The sequence below is a fragment of the Amblyraja radiata genome, chromosome 17 (assembly GCF_010909765.2).
Source record: "Amblyraja radiata isolate CabotCenter1 chromosome 17, sAmbRad1.1.pri, whole genome shotgun sequence".
Taxonomy (NCBI): Eukaryota; Metazoa; Chordata; class Chondrichthyes; order Rajiformes; family Rajidae; genus Amblyraja; species Amblyraja radiata.
Window position 1 is genome coordinate 7,818,763 of NC_045972.1, and position 20,649 is coordinate 7,839,411.

Consider the following 20,649-nt stretch of genomic DNA (forward strand, 5'->3'; position numbering starts at 1 on the left):
TACTGATCTAAGGTAGACACAAAATGCTGGAGTAACTCAGCGATACAGGCAGCATCTCTGAAGAGAAGGAATGGGTGACTTTTCGGGTCGAGACCTACAGACCATTGTTCCTTATGGTGTATTGATTAGTTTATGGCAGTCAAGATGACGAATACTGCTTTATGGGGGATTTCTTTCAAGCTTGTTTACATCAAGCATTCCTGCTATTACATGATCCCAGATAGTGGATTGACCGATGTGCTCAAGTTTCTATCAAGACGTGCAAGGTCTCCACCGAAGCATAAGAGCACTGTAAGTGAAGAAAAGGATATTCGGGATATTTTTGAGAACTTGGAGTTCTTGCATGGACCTCCTGCATTGGTGGCAGAAGGTGCAGATCACCTCACAAGCTTCCCACTAACATACGCCATCAGCTGAAGAGTCAGCAACAAGAAGGTTGTTAGCTAAGCTACAAAACGAGTGAAAGCAAGTCATCCAGCACAAGTGATGTCTAAAATAGAAAAGATTAGATTAGATTAGATTCCTTTATTGTCATTCAGACCTTTCGGTCTGAACGAAATTTCGTTGCCTGCAGTCATACATAATAATAATAAATAACAAAACATATAATAAACACAAATTAACATCCACCACAGTGAGTTCACCAGGCACCTCCTCACTGTGATGGAGGCAAAAGTCTTAAAGTCTGTGTCTCTTCCCTCCTTGTTCTCCCTCTGCGCTGAGGCGATCCAAGCCGAAGATGCCGCCCTCCAGTTCAGCGGACGCAGCTGTAGTTGCGGGAGCTCCGGGAAACAGGTCACCAACCGGTGACCTGCGAGTTCCCGGTCGTCCACTGGGAGCTCGCAGTGGATATCCTTTGGGATTCACCTTGATGCCACCCAAGCTCATTTCATATGAAACATGACTTAATGAAACAATGGCATTTGACTTAAATCTCAAGTTAAAGAACAGTGTGTAAAGTGACTATTTCTCAGTTTCTTCAAATCCTATATGCACATTTGTCTTCAATTGTTGAAAATAATTCAAATTTTGAGGGATTGAGTTTGTGTGCCCCTATCAAATAAAATCTTTTGCGTGAAAAATGATTGCACGGCAAAAAAGCAAAGTGACACGAGGAGAAATAAATTCACACAGCAAAGTGGTTGTGATATGGAATACCACAGGAGGTAGTGGAAGCAATATAACAGTTAACTAGCAGCTGGGTAAGTAGCTGAAAGGAAAATAAATACAGGGTTAAAGGAAGAGGGTAGATTAGGGGGACTGGGTATATTTCTTTTGCAAAGAGCCATTACAGATTTGACAGGCTTAATGTCTGTAACAAATTCTGTGATGGTCCTGAAAAGAGAATCAAAGCACCTATTTGTAAATTATGTTCTTTCTATCGTAATAAAGGGAATAATCTAATCCAAGTTAAGCTTTTTAAATCAAAAGCCATTTAAAATTATTTTGAAAAGAATGGAGCAAAATAGCTGGATGTAATTTCTTTCAAGTAAAATTCCGTTAAATGTTCAAATTGGGTATTATATGTGTGCATATATATGTTACAGGAGTGTTTACTAATCTAATGTTCGGTCCTCTGTTATTAGAGTTATGTATGGTTTAACATTGGAAGTGTGGATACATTCGAGCGCAATTTGGAAACTGTGCAACAGGAAATAGGAATCGAACCTGCAAATCGTGCTGCTGTGGTGTATAACACGGAAAGCGATGGGTGAGCAGGAAATTAAATATACGTTTGTGCTTCTGATCCTTTAAGATGCATGTCGCTGTCGGTGTATGTATGGTTAGGACATATAACTCTGCTATTTCTGCTAAAGAAAATATGGGCACTATCAAATGGACGTAGAGGAATTAGTGAGCTAGCTGGCATCATTCTATTCAAAGAGTGGCTAGTGAAGCAATGCACTACAGCATTCGGGTCACCACTTGCACATAAATTACTAGTTTCTTTGCTCTTTGCCAGTTGGATCTAGAATTGATTCCTGAAAATGCAATGTGATTTAACCTTAAACCATCTTCTGGGATGTTCAGTTGTCTCCACTTGCTTCTCAAGGGTAAATAGGGATGGGCATTAATATCAGATCTTCTATGCTCCAAGTGAACAATAATTATGTTTTCTCTTCCATTATGTGCATTTCCCTAAGTCTCCTACTTTTTCAAGTATTTTGTTTCTTTAATATAATAGAAACATACAAAAATAGGTGCAGGGGTAGGCCATTTGGCCCTTCTGGCCAGCACTGCCATTCAATATGATCATGACTGATCATTGAAAATCAGTACCCCGTTCCTGCTTTTTCCCCACACCACTTGATTCCTTTAGCCCTAAGAGCTAAATTTAACTCTCTCTTGAAAACATCCAGTGAATTGGCCTCCACTGCCTTTGGTGGCAGAAAATTCCACAGATTCTGAGTGAAGAAGTTTTTCCTCATCTCAGTCCTAAATGACCTTCATCATATTTTTAAACTGTGACCCCTGGTTCTGGACTCTCCCAACATTGGGAAAATTTTTCCTGCACTTGCACTCGCCCTTCTTTTTCACCCCTTCACCCTTCATTTCTTCTTCAAATTGTATTGATTTGCGTGCTTGTCTTTTATTTTTCTATGATGAAGAGAGGTTGCACCTGGAATGTGGATTTGACTACTTTCTTTTAAAATGCTGACTAGCCGGCCTTACATTTCAAAATGTTTTTAAATTAAAGTTAATTGGCAGAAAATCTAGCTTAAGTTAGAGCAGCCATTTTATGTCTGGTCTTTTGTTGAATGTACATTTTTGTTCTGTTTTCAGTTCATTCATGTTAAGTATATTACCCACGCTGTTGCTGATTGGTTTTTTACTGTATACACTGCGGCGAGGATCTATGGCAGCTGGTCGTGGGGGACGAAGTGGCGGACTCTTTAGTGTTGGTGAAACAACAGCAAAAATGCTGAAGGATGAGATTGATATCAAGTTCAAAGATGTTGCAGGATGCGAAGAAGCTAAATTGGAAATAATGGAATTTGTCAACTTTCTGAAGAACCCTAAGCAGTACCAAGATTTAGGGGCCAAGATCCCAAAGGTATGATCACCAGATTTTATACAAAACTATGTTGGTAACCGAAAGTCTGTTTGAGGCAGATTCAGATTCTTTCTTACAAGAATTTTCCAATCACAGCTCTTTATGTACGAACTATGTAGAGATTCTAGTGCCCTCAATGTCCACAATGTACTTGCAGTGGTCGACAGCACTGGGCCTTTACGCGCTGGAGTTTAGAAGGTTGAGGGGGGGACCTCATTGAAACTTACAGAATGATGAATAGCATAGATGTGGAAAGGATGTTTCCACTGGTGGGAGAGTCTAGGGACCAGAGGTCACAGCCTCAGAATTAAAGAGTGCTCTCCTAGAAAGGAGAGGAGGAACTTATTTAGTCAGAGGGTAGTTAATCTGTGGAACTCATTTCCACAGAGGGCTGTGGAGGCCAAATTAGTGGATATTTTTAAGACAGAGCTAGACAAATTCTTGATTAGAATGGGTGTCAAGGGTTATGGGAGAAGGAGGAAAATGGGATTAGGAGGCAGAGATCAGCCATGATTGAATGGTGGAGTAGATTCGATGGGCCGAATGGCCTAATTCCACTCCTATAACTTGTGAACGTGTGAAAACCTGTACAATGTTCCAAACCTTTATTCCAATCCCTCACTATAAGTTGCAGGTAAGCAGGCTGCATCTTGTGGAATTTTACAAAAAGAGCTGTATGAGTACATCCAAAATAGAGCTAGAGTAGGCTAATACTTCTAAAGTATCTCCCAAGCACTTCACATGCAATGATGTCTTAGGCTGATAGTTGCTGTATTGATGCCATTGATTCACTTTGTCTCTCCCTCATTTTGATTTTTTTTATGGATCTTAACAAATAGAATATTAATTCATTAAAATTATTTTAATTACCTTCCAAAACAGTTACATTGTACAAATGTATGATATAGGATTTCTAATTTTGTACAAGCTCAGTGTATGGGTTGTGTGCATGCCCAATTTATGTTACAATGTTTGCAAAATCATATCAAAAATGCTCTCTTCACTTATTTTATTTCTCGAGATCTTAGAAATTGAAACTGCACTGATTCCCTAACAGCCTATGGTAATACTCATTTGTTACAGGGTGCTATCCTGTCTGGACCACCAGGAACTGGGAAAACGCTATTGGCAAAAGCAACTGCTGGGGAAGCAAATGTTCCTTTTATAACTGTGAATGGCTCTGAATTCCTAGAGATGTTTGTTGGTGTTGGTCCTGCCAGGGTAAGAGTTGTAATTTTGCATGCCATTTGTTTTGCCACTAATCCGCTGCCAACACTAGTAATGAAGATTGTTTCATTAGGCTTCTAACCCTCATCTAATGATGTCAGAAGCAGTAGAAACAAATAACTGCAGATGCTGGTTCAGCAGGCCAGGCAGCATCCATGGAGAACATGGATAGGTGACGTTTCGGGTTGAGACCCTTCTACAGACTGAATTATCAGTCTGATGCTGCCTGACCTGCCGAGTTACTCCAGCACTTCGTGTCCTTTTGTCTAATAATTTTACTTTCTTGAAATATAAATTATTATTGTTATCCGTCTTTCATTAAGTTACTCCTGTTTTAAGATTTGTGTTAATTTCACTTTCTTTAAGGAAAAATAAAAAAATTGTGTTATGTTTTGATGTCTAAAATGAAAAAAAGATTTCCAAAATTTGTATTGCAAATTCTGTACTGCACCCTATTCATGTGCAGTCTCGGGATATAGCTAAGAAGGAAGCTTGCAGAATTTTGAAAGTAAGATCCTCCTTATTATTTTTGGAAATTTGAAATATTTGTATGTGGGATCTCTAACTTGCTCATTCTTACGCTTGCCCTAAATCGTGGACAACAAACGTCAAGAGCATTGTTTAACATATCCTCATTAAATACACCTCGTCCTCGTGCAGTCAGGATGTGGGGTAATCATCTTGTTAATGTTCTGATCAACTACAGGCTTTAAACTATTCCTTTGCCAAAAGGTTTGTTTACGTACCTGCTCACACAATCAGGGACTGGATGACTGGAAATCTGTAGAGTTGTAAGATGTTACTTTACACATCTGAGTAGATTTTGACTCCTAGAAAAAAGGAACTGCAGATGCAGGTTTACAAAAACAAAAAGACACAAAGTTCTGGAGTAACTGAGCGGGTCCGGCAGCATCCCTGAAGAACCTGAAGTTCTGTTGCAAGGACAATACAACATTAATATTTCTATATTAGGTAACTTGTAAGAAAACAATAATTGGGACATTACCAATTATTATCACGGTGATTCCTTTCCAGGTACGGGACATGTTTGCAATGGCACGGAAGAATTCTCCCTGTATTCTTTTCATTGACGAGATTGATGCTGTCGGTAGGAAGCGAGGAAGGGGAAACTTTGGTGGACAGAGTGAACAAGAGAACACCTTAAATCAGCTGCTGGTTGAAATGGATGGTATGTGACAAGAGTAGAGGTTCCCATAATTCATGATTAGATGGTACATACGCCATTTAATGTGCCTAATAATTAAAATGGAGCAATGTAGTAATTAAAATGTAAATAATTAAATTGTCTAGAAGCTAGATTTTGTTGTATTTGTGCTTTATATTTAATGTCCAATTTACTTGCAATTACCATCTATAAATAAAACAACCAACATGTCAAACATTGAAAGTTAAATGTAGCACTAGAAGAGGGATAGTATGGTTACATTCCCAGGGTTAGTTTATTAGCCAAATAACTAGTTGAATAGCTTGAAAAATAATCTCCCATCTCCAGTGCAGCAAGGTGTCTGTCTTTGTATCTCTCAATAATGCCTTACATTTCATATACCATGGCCACTATATTTTTGTAAGATCAAAGTTAAATACATAGGTAAAACAAGATACAATAATAATTTATGGTTTTCACTTTGGAATATAATTCCCAAAATAACTGGAAATTGCAAACTGCGCAACCCTGTCCAATGGTTGCCTGCTTAACCCAGACTGAGAAATTTGAGACCTACATTCAAGATTTAAACAAGACTGGCATTTCATTCCAATAACGAGGGAATCCTGCATTATCAATGGTGCTGTCTTTAGGAGGAGAACTTGGGGGTGACTGTCTAAAAAAATTAAATTAAATTATGTAATTTTGTTTCTCCCAGAGGATTATGAGACTTTGAAACACTCTTCCTAAAAGGGAGCAGACTCTTTGAATATACAGGTGCACAACCTTTTATCCGATGATCCAAATAACGAAAACCTCCGAATAGCGGACATTTTTTCGGTCCTTGAAGAAAGGTCCTTGAAAACGTTCACCGAGGGCGGCCCGCAGAGGTGACAGCGGAACCTCCGGTCGGTCCTCGAAGAAAGGGGAACTAAATCCCCATTCATAAAAGAGAAGGTGAGGGTATATTGCGCGGGAGGGTTAATAATTGACAATATGCTGCTGCCTGCCCGCTGAGTTAAAAAGTTCCCACGGTAGCACGATACACAGTGCATCGTGAGTCTTGCGTGGGAACTTTTTAACTCAGCGGGCAGGCAGCAGCAGCAGATTGTCGCTGCCTTCAGTTTCACCCCACCTACACCCCTCTGCTTCCCGGCCATGTGTGTGACCCCTTCCCTCCCCTCTCCAGCTCCCCGCCCATTGCACCACCGCGGGGGCTTTGCACTGTCTTCATGTCGGCGATACTAGCAGGTCAGTGCCAGTCACCGGAGACGTCAGGACCAACGGGACACCGACCCCCAGGCCCACTGCAAGCACGGAGATCCCAGAGACCCACAGCCAACAGCAGCCCAGCCCAGCCCCGCTCCAACTCCAGAGGAAAACTGCAAACTGGCCGGAGACATCAGGACCACCAGAAGCCGTTCCCCGATGGGCCGCTACGGCGACAAGTGGCAGTTCGCCCACAGCCCCCTCATCGGGACACCGACCCCCAGGCCCATTGCAAGCACGGAGATCCCAGATCAGCAACTCCAGCCCAGCCCCGCTCCAACTCCAGAGGAACACGCTCCCCGTATGGGCAGATGCTGATGGTGTGCAAGGTACGTCTTGTTCTTGGGGTCGCGCAGCTCGGGCTGTGGGCGAACTGCCACTTGTCGCCGTAGCGGCCCATCGGGGAGCGGATTCCTCTGGAGTTGGAGGGGGGTATTGTGCTGTTTGATCGCCCCCTGCTATCCCAGGGACAGGGAGACAGGACGTTCACCGAGGGCGGCCCGCAGAGGTGACAGCGGAACCTCCGGTCGGTCCTCGAAGAAAGGGGAACTAAATCCCCTTCATAAAAGAGAAGGTGAGGATACATTGCGCGGGAGAGTAGGAATCCAAAGACAAAGTTGAGTGAGCGTTCACCGAGGGTGGCCCGCAGAGGTGACAGCGGAACCTCCGGTCGGTCCTGGAAGAAAGGGGAACTAAATCCCCTTCATAAAAGAGAAGTGGAGGGTATATTGCCCGGGAGTGTATATCGCCTACCTGGAAGAAACCGGACATTTTTTCCAGGATGTCGTCTGCACACCAAAGCTCACCAAAGCTCACCTTTGGCGCTAAACATGGCACGCCAAAGCTCACATTTGGCGCCAAACACACGTCGCCTCTGCTGCACACGGATATAAGAGTGTGAAAATGTCGCCTTAGGCCGCCTAAGGGCATGTAGCCCCGCTAGGGTGACATGAGTGCGAGAGGTGATTCAATGCTGCGGTCACATTTACAAATTCAGGAATTCATTCAACACACTGCATTTCATACAGACATTTATTCTGCAAGAAAAAACTACATTGAAGACTCAAACTCGCGACCGAGGAATTGCCGGGATCAAGGTGCAAACTCGCGACCTTGCGGATATGAGCCGAGCACTCTACCACTGAGCCAGCCATTAAAATCTACGCTAAAAAATTTCCATTCCGAAGACCGACAAATTCCGAATTACGAAAAGTGTTTGGTCCCAAGGCTTTCGGATAAAAGGTTGTGCACCTGTAGTTAATTCACTGGTAGATAGATTCTTAATAAGCAAAGGGCTGAAAGGTGACCAGGGTTGAAGTTACAACTGATCTGCCATTAAACAGGCTTGTGGGGCCGACTGGTCTGTTCCTACTCTTGAGTTGTATGTTTGTATGTTCAAACTCAAACAACCTGCCCTGGGGGAGACTGTAAGTGGTATATTTTTCACCCAGGTGGACATCATTACATTTGTAGGCATCTCAGAGAATAAATGAATGCTTGTTAGTCATAGATAATCTGCTTAGAGAGTAAACAGAGGAAGAGAAATAAATTTCATGGAGAGAGAGAGAGAGAAAAACACATTGGAATGTAAGATGCAGTTCTGCAGTTGCAGGGAATTCCAACTAAAAGACCATGTTTGCTGAAAGATTCATAATAAATGAGAGATTCAGATTTCCATTATGGAAAATTACAAGACTTTTCAGTAGAAAATTGTTGGCTTAGAATAAAATGGTTAATTTGAAGTAACATTTTGAACATTGAGAATTTGAAAATTTACTAAGATGCTGGCAAGGTGGATATTATAATTATATCATTATTAATACCGTGTCAATGTATGTAACTGTCCGATTATGCAATTCTTAACATCTATGTTGTTATTCTTTTTAGGATTTAATACCAGTACCAATGTTGTTGTACTGGCAGGAACTAATCGACCTGATATTCTTGACCCAGCGTTGATGAGACCTGGCAGATTTGATAGACAAATTTATATTGGTACGTTGACATCTAATGTATTATGTAACCGGTTGAATTTGAGTTATGTGCAGGTGATAATGTAAACAACTAACAAATTACTTACCAAACAGCTGTTGAGGTAAATTAGAAACAATGTGACAAAAACACTCTTAAAATAGTGTTTAGTTTAGTTCAGAGTTACAGCGCAGAAACAGGCCCTTTGGCCCAACGAGTCTGTGCTGACCAGAGATCCCAGCACACTAACACTATCTTACACATAGCAGGGAAAATGCTACGATTATACCAAGCCAATTAACCTACAAACCTGTACATTTTTGGAATGTGGGAGGAAACCCACGCAGGTCATGGGGAGAACGTACAAACTCAGTATAGACAAGCACCCGTAGTCAGGGTCGAATCCAGGTGCCTGACGCCATAAGGCAGCAACTCTAGCACTGCACTACAGTGCTTAAAATCTTCGATGTTTAAATGACTAGAATTTCTGTATTTATTTAAGGGGTAGTGTCTGCATTTATTTCAGCTAATTTTGCTCCCAAATTCCAGGTCGAAACAGTAAGTGTTGAAAAGTTGGTATAAATAGGTATGTCGGTATTACCCCTTATTAGGATCTTGGGTACTTGAATTTAGGTTTTATAAGAGATCTGCTGATCTTGTAAAAGAGAAATATTATTGAAAATCAAAAAATTATAAATGCTGGAGTGATGTGAATTAAAAGCCAAGGATGATGGATAGCAGATCAGGCAGCATCTGTGGAAAGAGAAGCAGGGAGGGTTGACATAAAGCAATTATGATAGTCTGAAGTATCAGGCACTGATACACGATTATAGTTTTTCCTTAACGTTGTCACAAGAATGTGATTGTTGAATTTGTCACAATTGTTGAACAATTACTTTAATGTAAAGAGAGGGAGGTTAGAGTTTTAATAGATAGTATTTATGGCACCGATAGATTGATTTAAATTTGTGTCACTCGTTCAATGCTTCAAACTAAAATGCAGGTATTATTCAAGCTCAAAATAAATATATAATATCTAATGGCCATTTTGTTTCATTCAAAATAAAATGTGAAAATGTTAGACATAAAGCCAATAGTTTACTGTAAAGATGCCAGTTTTATAGTTTACTTAAATTTGATCTTACTTTGTTATTGTTATTTGCAGGTCCTCCTGATATTAAAGGGCGAGCATCCATTTTCAAGGTGCACCTGAGTCCATTGAAAATGAATTCCAGTATCAGCAAAGATTCATTGGCACGTAAACTCGCTGCACTGACTCCAGGTTTCACTGGTGAGACTCAGATAAAGAATGTAAACTTCGTTAAGTTGCTGCTTCTGTGTGGCGTACAGTCGGTATCGAATATGCCTCGAATATTACCAAGCATCTGTGTTCGTAGTCCCCAAATATTCATGAGACAAAAGTTGAGTGTCACATTTTAAATTATTTCCAACAATTATGAAAGAAAAAATAAAAATAAAAGGTATATGGGTGAAGATAGGATAAAGACAGACATTGATTTAATATAATTGTTTAGAAAGTTATTGTGATTTGTGGGTTCAAACACTCTTATTGCAGTCTGAACCTTTAGGCTGAAATCCTTGTCAGATGGATGAAATGCATGCCTTCCCAGTTAGATAGCCATCCAAGAATCAAATGTTTAATTGTCATATGTACCGAAACAGAACAATGAAATTCTTACTTGTGGCAGGATAACGGGTCTGGAAACATAGTACTCAATAGATAACAGAATAAAACCTACAAAAAAAGTTAAATAAATTAAAACACAATACTAGTGCAATACAAAACAAAAACCTGAAGTCCCTAGTGCAACCAAGACAGTTTGTAGTTCAAAGTTTAGTTGGTGTTTGTAGTGTTCAATAGCCTAATGAATGTTGGGAAGAAGCTGTTCCTGAACCTGGACATCACGGTTTTCAGACTCCTAAACTTTCTTCCCGGAAGCAAGAGTGAAAGGTGAGCATGGGCAGAGTGATGTTGCTCCTTTTGTAATGCAGGCTGCCGTTATGAGGCCTCCTATGGATCCCTTCAAGGGTGGAGAGGTCAGTGCTTGTGATGGACCTGGCAGTGTCCAACACGTTTTGTAATCTCCTTCATTTCTGGGCATTCGAGTTGCCGATCTAGGTTGTAATGCAACCAGTCAATATGATCTCTACCGTACACCTGCTGAGGTTCAATAGAGTATTCGTCGACATACAGATTCTCCTCAATCTTCTAAGGATGTAGCGGCATTGATGGCTTTCTTTATGATTGCATCAATGTGCTAGGTCCATCTTCAGAAATATGTAAACACAATTAAATTGGTCACTTGAACCTACATAATCACTGTCAATTTGCTGTCATCTCTAAGTTCAACTGAAGAGACCACACATTGGCAAGGCTGGGCCAGTGCAGAATTAGTTTTATTTTGTACCTTTTCTTGATTTTATTTTCATCATTTTCTTGGCCTTGGTGAGTTTTAAGATCACACCTAATAGAAAAAAACATTTTTAATCCCAATTGCTGCAAATCCCAAAATCCCAGTAAAATATGTTGGTGACATATATGTGAGCCTGATGCAATATTTTTACTTTCCTTCAGGAGCTGATATTGCCAACGTGTGTAATGAAGCTGCTCTGATTGCTGCTCGGTATTTAAATGATTCGATCCACGTGAAGCACTTTGAGCAGGCAATAGAACGCGTGATTGGAGGTATGGTCACAATCTGTGCTGCATGAAACTTGGTTTCTTTGTTTACATCTGATGCTTTTTTTCCTTTGCTGTTACATGGATAAGAAATCACTAGTCTCTCATAATAGTGATAACTGATAAGGCATTGCAGAAGGAGACTAGTTAGGAGTTTTGAAATGGCTTTTGTACTGTGAAATACTGTACAATAAAATACTGTTTATTCCCTGTTTGGTCAGCTGCTTGTAGTACTCCAGATAGATCTAAAATCACCAGTGCAAAATGTTAACTGATTCTCTTACCACGGACCTGAGTTTTTCCTGCCTTTCCTGTTTATATTATTTTTATATTTCTTTGTTTTTCTCGTGCAAAGGCTGGATTCTAGTATGTTCTTCATTTAGCCACATAAATGCAATACTGTCTAATGTACACTGAGAAAGCTCTCTTGGGTATTTTGTTCAGTTCACTGATATTGGTTTTCCATTTGGGTAGTCGGGTAACTGAGGGTAAATGTGCATGTTGTAAGGAAGTCAGATACCTGTGTTTTTCACCGGGAATGAGTAATCCTCCATTTCACTGAACATAGACAGCAGTCAAAGAGAGATGCAACACAGAAACCGGCCCTTCGCCCACCCAGTCCATTAACCACCAACTTGCGTTAAATCTTCATTAGGAACATGGGTACTTATCTAGTATGAGCATTTATACTTGTCTCCCTTTCTAGCCACCATATTTTTCTTTCAGTTTATATGTTGTAGCTGGATCACACGAATTCTTCATTTTCAGCATGTATACATGAACTTGAATCAAACTCATAATTGCCTGCTTTGTTACTTTTTGAAACATATATGGGGATTTACTTTGGTTGTAATCGTCAGAATACCAAACTTTTTTTCTATATTTAAGAACCAGGTGGGCTGTGTAGCTCCTGGTAATGCTCAAAGGTCTGAGGAGAAAGGAGAGAGTTAGGCTTTAGTCAGCAGAGAAGATGCAGGGAAGTGAATGTTCACTTGAGTTGTTAATGCATGTCAAGACCATTGGGAATTAACCTACTGACCGAAAGCAATAAAATTCAGGGAGCTGGAGACGACTGAAAACTACATTCAGGAAATCCTGCTGCAATCAAACACAAGAATCTTTTCAGATCATTTGAAGAATTCCTACATCTGATGATACATTGTAATTAAAAATGTATTTTGAATTTTAGAATTGTATCTGTACTCATTTCTTATGTATTTATGATGTGTCTATTTCCTTAATCAAGCATTTTCTATCTGCTTTAACAATGCCTTGCATTGAAAATGCCTCACATAAAAATGAATGTTAATCTTGCTTTTATTCGGGCCTTTTTACTCCTAAAGTCTCTTATGGAGAAGGATTCTCGCAACCCTATTAATGAGGAAAGTTCCATTTCCATAGAATCATAGAACACTTATGATGTAGAAGGAGGTTCTTTGGCCAACGGTGTCTTATTGCACCTTCTAGCTCAAGGGCCAGAGCCCTGCAGATCATGGCTCTACAAGTACACTTGTAAATGCCATTTAAATATGTTGATGGTTTTTTTCACTACCAGCCTTTATTCAAAGTAGCGAGTTTCATATTTGTTACTCCTTCCAGGTTAAAACATATTCTCAGCTCCCCTCTAATCTTTCTTCAATATTAAATCTGTTAACATTAATTTTGACGCATCTTTATCAGAAAATAGATAATCTCTGTATATTGTATCTAGATGATGTTATGTGCATCAGTTCAGTCTTTGGTTATCTTTGGTCTAAAGGTGGCAATGTTGTATTCTGCAATTTTTCCTGACAACATTATCAAAAGTCTGCTCAGTAACCCCTCTAGTGCTGTCATAATCTTTCCTGGAAAACTGTGTGCTTAAACCATAATATTAATTCTCCTTCTCTCCCTGTACAGTTGCTTCCTATGTGCAGGAGATTTGCAACATTTTCGATTTTTATTGCAAGATATAAATCTGTCTTTTCATGATTTACGGTTTTCAAATTATGCCTTATCTAAGTAGCTGAAGTATTTAAGTCTCAATGGCTAGGTAAATCGTAGATGCTGCTGCACCCGCTGAGTTTCTCCAGCACTTTTGCCTACCTTCGATTTTCCAGCATCTGCAGTTCCATCTTAAACAAAAAGTCTCAATGGCTATTTTATTTATTGAATATCTAAGCCATGTTTCCAATGGTCTCTGGTTCTATTTAAATTTACTTCTTTCATTTGTTAATCAATTTTGTCCCTCGGGTTCTTTTTTAGGATTAGAGAAAAAAACGCAGGTTTTGCAACCAGACGAAAAAAGGACAGTTGCGTATCATGAGGCTGGACATGCTGTTGTTGGTTGGTTCCTGGAACACGCAGACCCCCTACTTAAAGTAAGCATTTGTTGGAATTGGGGAATAAATTATTCTGCATGGTAAATATTCATTACATTTCATAACATTGACGAAAATGAGTGAAAACACGAAGCAGTGGACAAAATAATTTCAAAATTAATATCAGTTCAGTTTTTTTCTACTTCTGATTCATCCAGGGTTTAAAATGATTATCTCAGGCTGCCTGTTTGATGATTGTAATAATTGGAACAGGTTGGTCCTTTCAAAGACATGGAACAATTTGAGACAAACTTTGTAATCCAGCAGAATGAAAATAAATCAAAATGTTATAGTCTGCCATAAATCTTAAATGAGTTTATAAGGAATAGGGCAGATCTGCTGACCCTGAAATGGCTGCAACCTCCGCTTAGACTGGAATGTTTTTTCCAGTTGTGGCCTTAGATACAGCCTTCTGCCAGGAGACTATATTGGCACCGCTCAGCACTGTCTATCACAATGGTGGACTCTCCCAGCAACTGTTCTCATAGAATGGCTTTGTGAGTTAGTGAGATCTCCTTCACAGGGTTTCAATGGCACACCAGAAGTCATTAAACAAAATATTGAAAACTTTAAAATACTTTTCAAAAACTTAGATTTGTATGTTCTCAGAACAATTAAATTTGTTTAAATTACTAGAATGAAATCAAACGGAAAGACCTGCTAACACTGGATTCTTCCCTTTGATTTCAATCCAGCTGTTGAACTTACAAAACGTCTAACCTGATACAGGTTCACCAACACATTTCCCAGCCCAAAAGCACTGGAGCAACCTGCAGCATAGATGTCAGACAACAACAGGCATTCATTTTCAGTGACAGGTCTAATAGTGGTGTACTATTACAGTACAGCTATTAGGGGAAAAAATGTCTAATATTTTCCCCAATTTGTACCCTATAGAAACTTTCAAGCCAGTATTTTATGTCCCAGTATACTGCAGATAGCACAAAGTAAGCTAAATAACAGAATAGACTTGAATGAAAGGGACTATTATGTTTTACCTATACTGTTTTTTGATGCTTTAGTTTTGTTTACTGTAGAGATACAGCAGGGAAACAGGCCCTTCGGCCCACCGAGTCTGCACCGACCAGCGATACACGTGTGTGCGCGCGTACGCACACACACGCACACACACACACACACACACACACACACACACACACACACACACACACACACACACACAGACACCCCCCCCCCCCCCCCCCCCCCAATTAACCTACAAAACCTGTACCTCTTTGGAGTGTGGGAGGAAACCAAAGATCTTGGAGAAAACCCACGCAAGTCACGGGGAGAACGTACAAACTCCATACAGACAGCACCCGTAGTCGGGATCGAACCTGGGCCTCCTGCACTACAAGCACTGTAAGGCAGCAACTACCACCGTACTGCCCTTGAACTTGAACGCTCTTGAACTTTTGAGCTCAGTATAGCAAAGATTTTAAGTCACCTTTAATGCATGTTATCAATACTTTTTATTAAGTTTTATGAATATTTAAATATGTAATATGTATCTCTTTCTGCAGGTATCTATCATACCTCGTGGGAAAGGCCTTGGCTATGCACAGTACTTGCCTAAGGAGCAGTATCTTTACACAAAGGAGCAACTTTTTGATCGCATGTGCATGATGCTTGGTGGGCGAGTATCTGAGCAGATATTTTTTGATCGTATCACAACTGGTGCTCAGGATGATCTGAGAAAAATCACACAAAGTGCTTATGCCCAGGTAAACTGTTCTGAGCAAGAGTCGCCATTCGTTAAGATCATGGTTCATCTGATTTTAGCAGCTCCATTCTTTTACCCTTGATTCCTCTATTAGATCAGAAATCCACCGACCTCAGCATTGAGTATATGCAGTGATCTACCTTCTAGTGTTCACTGGCCTAGATAATTCCAAGATTCATGATCCCCTGAGAGAAGACATTTCTCCTCATCTCCATCTTAAGTAATACATCTTATTATTAATACATATTAATCCTGCCTCAACAACAATATCCTAAAATGAGTTTCTTCACAGGGGGCACAGTTTAATTTGCAATCTTTGCTGTTTGACTTTCAATACTTTTTGTCTGGACTCCTGTCATAAATGTAGGTTTGTCAGTAAATATTGCTTGGTTATTCCTGATTTTATTTTGGGTGGAGAGTTGTCATTAAGAATTAGAGCAAGAGGGCTTGGAACACACATTAAATACTTGCCCGAGTATTCAGACTTGAGGACCGGGAGTGCCATAATGAATCTGACCTCCACAGGGTTGCATGGAATGGGATTGTTTAGGAATTATCTTAAAAATACCCTCCATCCTTCCTTCCCTTCCCTTCTACACTGTATGATCCTTCCTATGAGATGACGTCAGTCTCCCTTTTGCTTCCCCTCTCTTCTGTTCCAAATTATTGAGCATTCTGATTTTACTGATGTGCTCCTGAATATATACTATTGCACCATGTTTACAGCTTATTTTTACCATAGGTTCTCCCCGACTTCTAAAATGTGGTCACTATTTCCTTCATCGTACTTCCTTATATAGCGCCTGTAAAAATCTCTCCTTCATGTTATTAACAACCTCTTTCAGTCTTGTCTTCAACTCTCTGTAATAACTTTATCTTATTCCACTACCTTCACCACCAGCATGTTCTGGTTGTCAACCACGTGCTCATAACATTTTCTTTAAACCTCCTACTTCTTTCTAGCATCTATGTCTCTATAATCTAATAATCTGTTGCACTGTAATCATGAAAACCATAGAAAGACTTGTGCTGGCCCACCTGACAGTGCCTGAACCCCTCTGTCAGTGGATCACCAACTTCCTGACCGACAGGAAGCAGCATGTGAGGCTGGGGAAGTACATCTCGGACCTGCTGACCCTCAGCATAGGAGCACCGCAAGGCTGCATACTCTCCCCTCTCCTCTACTCTCTCTACACCAATGACCACCTCCACAGACACCTCTGTCAAGCTTCTCAAGTTTGCAGATGACACAACCCTGATTGGACTGATCCAGGGTGGGGAGGAATCTGCCTACAGACAGGAAGTGACACAGCTGGCGTCCTGGTGCCATCGCAACAACCTGGAGCTCAATGCTCTTAAGACAGGGGAATTGATTGTAGACTTTAGGAGAGCTCCCACCTGCCCTCCCTATTCATCATCGACATCACAGTCACATCTGTGGAGTCATTTAAGTTCCTTGGAACCATCATCTCCAGGGACCTTAAATGGGAGATGACCGTCGACTCCACATTCAAAAAGGCCCATCAGAGGATGCACTTCCTGTGGCAGCTGAGAAAACACAATCTGCCACAGGCAATGATGGTCCAGTTTTACACTACCATCATAGAGTCTGCCCTCACCTTCTCCATTATGGTCTGGTTTGGTTCAGCCACCAAGCACGACATCCGGAGGCTGCAGCGAATCGTTCTATCAGCTGAGAATGTTGTTGGCTGTAACCTTAACCCCGAACTGTACACTACAAGGGTCAGGAAGCGAGCGGGTAGATCATCTCTGACCCCTCTCACCCTGGCCACAAACTCTTTGAATCACTTCCCTCTAGGAGGCGACTCCGGACTATCCAAGCCGCCACAGCCAGACGTAAAAACTGCTTCTTCTCAAGTCGTTCTACTCATCAGCCAAAAGTCTGTAGCCTCCTTTTGTTCTGGTACTTTATTTTCACATGTTTAAATGATAATGTTTTATTTTTAATTGTCTGCTGTATATCGTGTTTTTAGCATGTGCGAGCAAAGCACCGTCAAATTCCTTGTATGTAGACATACTTGGCCAATAACATTTTATTCTATTATTCTATTCTAATATACTCTTATCAAGTCACCCTACTGCCTCTTTCACTCGAGGGAGAACATGCCCGGCCTATTCAATCTCCCCCTATAACTAAGTCCTCTAATCCACAAAGTATCTTGATGAATCTCTTTCATTCTATCCAACACAACCATATCGTCCCTATAGTGTGGCAACCAAAGGTGCACACAGTATTGCTAACGTCATCGTGCAAAGTGCCTATATAACATCCCAACATTTATATTACATCCCTGACACATCAATGCAAGCAAGCCATATGCTTCACCACCCTGTTGTGTGTGTGGTCACTTTCAGGAAACATATATGGAATGTTACAATAGATCTACATCTGATCAGCAGAAGCAGACATGGAACACTCCTGTTCCACACAGCTGTTATTTACTTGATTTCAACATAATCCGGGAGATCTGATTTTTTTTTTTGTTTCTTATCTCCCCACACCCTATCCCCTTCATCAGATTGTTCAGTTTGGTATGAGTGACAAACTTGGACAAGTGTCCTTTGACCTTCCACGTCAGGGAGATTTGGTGGTTGAAAAACCATACAGTGAGACCACAGCACAGATTATCGACGAGGAAGTTCGGGCCCTTATTGGTACCGCAAGCCAGAGAACCTTCGCATTATTGAAGGAAAAGCGATTAGAAGTTGAAAAAGTAAGTAATTATATGATATAGTTGATTGTAATTTCTGCACGGACAGACTTTCCTTGCATCAATGCACACGGTATTTCAATTTCTGTTGTTCATCAGTCAGATATTCTTTTGAAGACTAAAATTCTAAAATGCTTTGAAACCGTGTCATTCCATTCCAAGCTTTCTTCATTAATTGGTCACCCAATGCTCATTCATTCATAACATTCATTTGTTGCTTCTATTATGCTTTTCAAGTTTTCTGATATTTTCATTACTGCCTATATTACCAGAGATTATATTTTTTACAGATCATTTTGTATGAATACAATGCAGTTCCATTAATGTGTAGGAAGGAACTGCAGATGCCGGTTTAAACCGAATATAGACACAAATTGCTGGAGTAACTCAGCGGGACAGGCAGCATCTCTGGAGAAAAGGAATAGGGTGATATTTCGGGTCGAGTCCCTTCTTCGGTCTGAAGAAGGGACTCAACCCGAAATGTCACCTACAGTGCCCTCCATAATGTTTGGGACAAAGACCCATCCTTTATTTATTTGCCTCTGAACTCCACAATTTGAGATTTGTAATACAAAAAATCACGTGGTTAAAGTACACATTGTCAGTTTTTAATAAAGGGTATTTTTCCACATTTTGGTTTCACCATGTAGAAATTGAATATCTATGCTGTATAAAATAATATTGCCACACCTTTGTGCAGAACAAAACAATGTCCAAAACGTAAGGATGTTTTAGATATTACTAGCACCTTCATGCTTGTTCAAACAAAGACACCAAACAACTTTTTGAAATCGGTAGTACCAGACAACTCTCATAACCACTCCCCTTTTGAACTGACGTGTATTTTCTTTCTTTGGTTTTGTTAGGTGGCTGAATGGTTGTTAGAAAAGGAAATACTTAATAAAGCGGACATGGTTGATCTGCTGGGACCACGGCCATTTGCAGAAAAATCCACCTATGAAGAGTTTGTAGAAGGGACTGGTAGCTTTGAAGAAGACACCACTCTACCTGAAGGTCTAAAGGATTGGAACCAGGAAAGGGAAGAGAGTAAAGAGGAATTGCCACAGAAAGAGCTCGTCTGAAATATCTCAAGCAGCTTTCTGCCTTGGACAATTGGAGAGCTTGGTGTTGTCCAAACTGCATTGCTAATACAAGGAGAAAACAAATGCGCTGTTTGGAGCAGTTCATATTTAAGACTTAACATGATGACCAAGGCAGCATGAAGCAGCTTTTGCAGTTCCATCTTGCATTGACCCAGCTGGGACATGGATTTATGACTCAATTATAGGTTTTTGCTGAGCCTGCTAGATTCCTGGACTCAAGCTGAATCTGATAAAGCCATTTCTCTCTGGAAGAAATATGATCTGTATCTATTGACACATGAAAGAGCAACAGTGAATATAAAGAATGGAAAAATTACCTGAATAAATTTCAATGATTGTCAGCTCACAATTTAAAACTTGCGTGTACTTATGAATGTTCAGCTGCAAGCAAACATTTTCTTCCTTTGTATCGTACTCACCAATATTTATAGGGTTTTTTTGGTGTTATTTTCACTATATAAAAAAAATTTAATAACATAAAACAATATGCTGCTTAGGGCCATTTTATTTTAAAATAGTTTTCTCAGGCCGAAGCCAGGAAAGAATTATCGACAGGTCTGGGATTTATGACTGAATACAAATTGCAGTTCAATCCATCAACTTGTATAGTGGACAGCAAAAAAACAACCTAAGCAAATGCAACGTGACATATGAGCATGCAACAGGAACGTGTGTTCAGTGGCTAATTCTTTTCAACCTAGCCATGTTCCAGGTACTATTGATGCCACAATGGTCGGTATCTTTCTTTGACAGAATGGTACTCAGATATATTATTTCCAGCTGATCCTAAAGTCATCAGTATGGCTTATATTTAGTATGTAATGCCCAATATTTAAATTTATGGCGCTGTAATCCAGGGTGAAACAATGAGGTGGGTGGAGGGTCGAGAAAGTGCAGAAGGAACTCAAGAGGAACTCAGCATGTCCGGCAGCATCTTCAGACTCTGACGAAGGGTCCCGACCTGAAATGTTGGCTGTCCTTCATCCCAGATGCTGCCTGACCCACTGAGTTCCCCCAGTACTTAGTTTTTTGCTCAAGATTCCAGCATCTGCAATCTCTTGTGTCCTTGTGAAACAAATAAGTCACTTTGTAATGTGAAATATATATTTTGCCATAGTATACGACTGATTTCTCTCCAAAAGATAGTCTGAGAAACACTTTGTGAACTGGGCCATTTATGGCTCATTCTTTATTTCACTGACAGCATGTAAGTATAGAAAATAATTTTAATTTACAAAAATCCTTTCTCAATATAAGAAATGTGAACCATATATCCTTTTGCAGATGCCCAAACGTTGTCACAGTTCCACCCAGGCAATATCCACCACAAACGTGGACCTTTA

General features: G+C 40.3%; 1 protein-coding gene across 1 annotated transcript in view; it reads left to right on the forward strand.

The window, feature by feature from the left end:
• The window catches only part of LOC116982453 (AFG3-like protein 2), a 33,354-nt gene extending 13,698 nt beyond the window's left edge, over nt 1-19,656 (forward strand). The window contains exons 7-17 of the mRNA XM_033035682.1: nt 1,587-1,711; nt 2,785-3,055; nt 4,139-4,276; nt 5,318-5,471; nt 8,604-8,711; nt 9,853-9,978; nt 11,284-11,394; nt 13,633-13,748; nt 15,272-15,472; nt 18,012-18,206; nt 19,070-19,656. Of these exons, the coding sequence (XP_032891573.1) occupies nt 1,587-1,711; nt 2,785-3,055; nt 4,139-4,276; nt 5,318-5,471; nt 8,604-8,711; nt 9,853-9,978; nt 11,284-11,394; nt 13,633-13,748; nt 15,272-15,472; nt 18,012-18,206; nt 19,070-19,285 (1,761 nt within the window). The 3' untranslated portion in view covers nt 19,286-19,656. The remainder of the gene's footprint in view (nt 1-1,586; nt 1,712-2,784; nt 3,056-4,138; nt 4,277-5,317; nt 5,472-8,603; nt 8,712-9,852; nt 9,979-11,283; nt 11,395-13,632; nt 13,749-15,271; nt 15,473-18,011; nt 18,207-19,069) is intronic.
• Nucleotides 19,657-20,649: the final 993 nt, after the last annotated feature.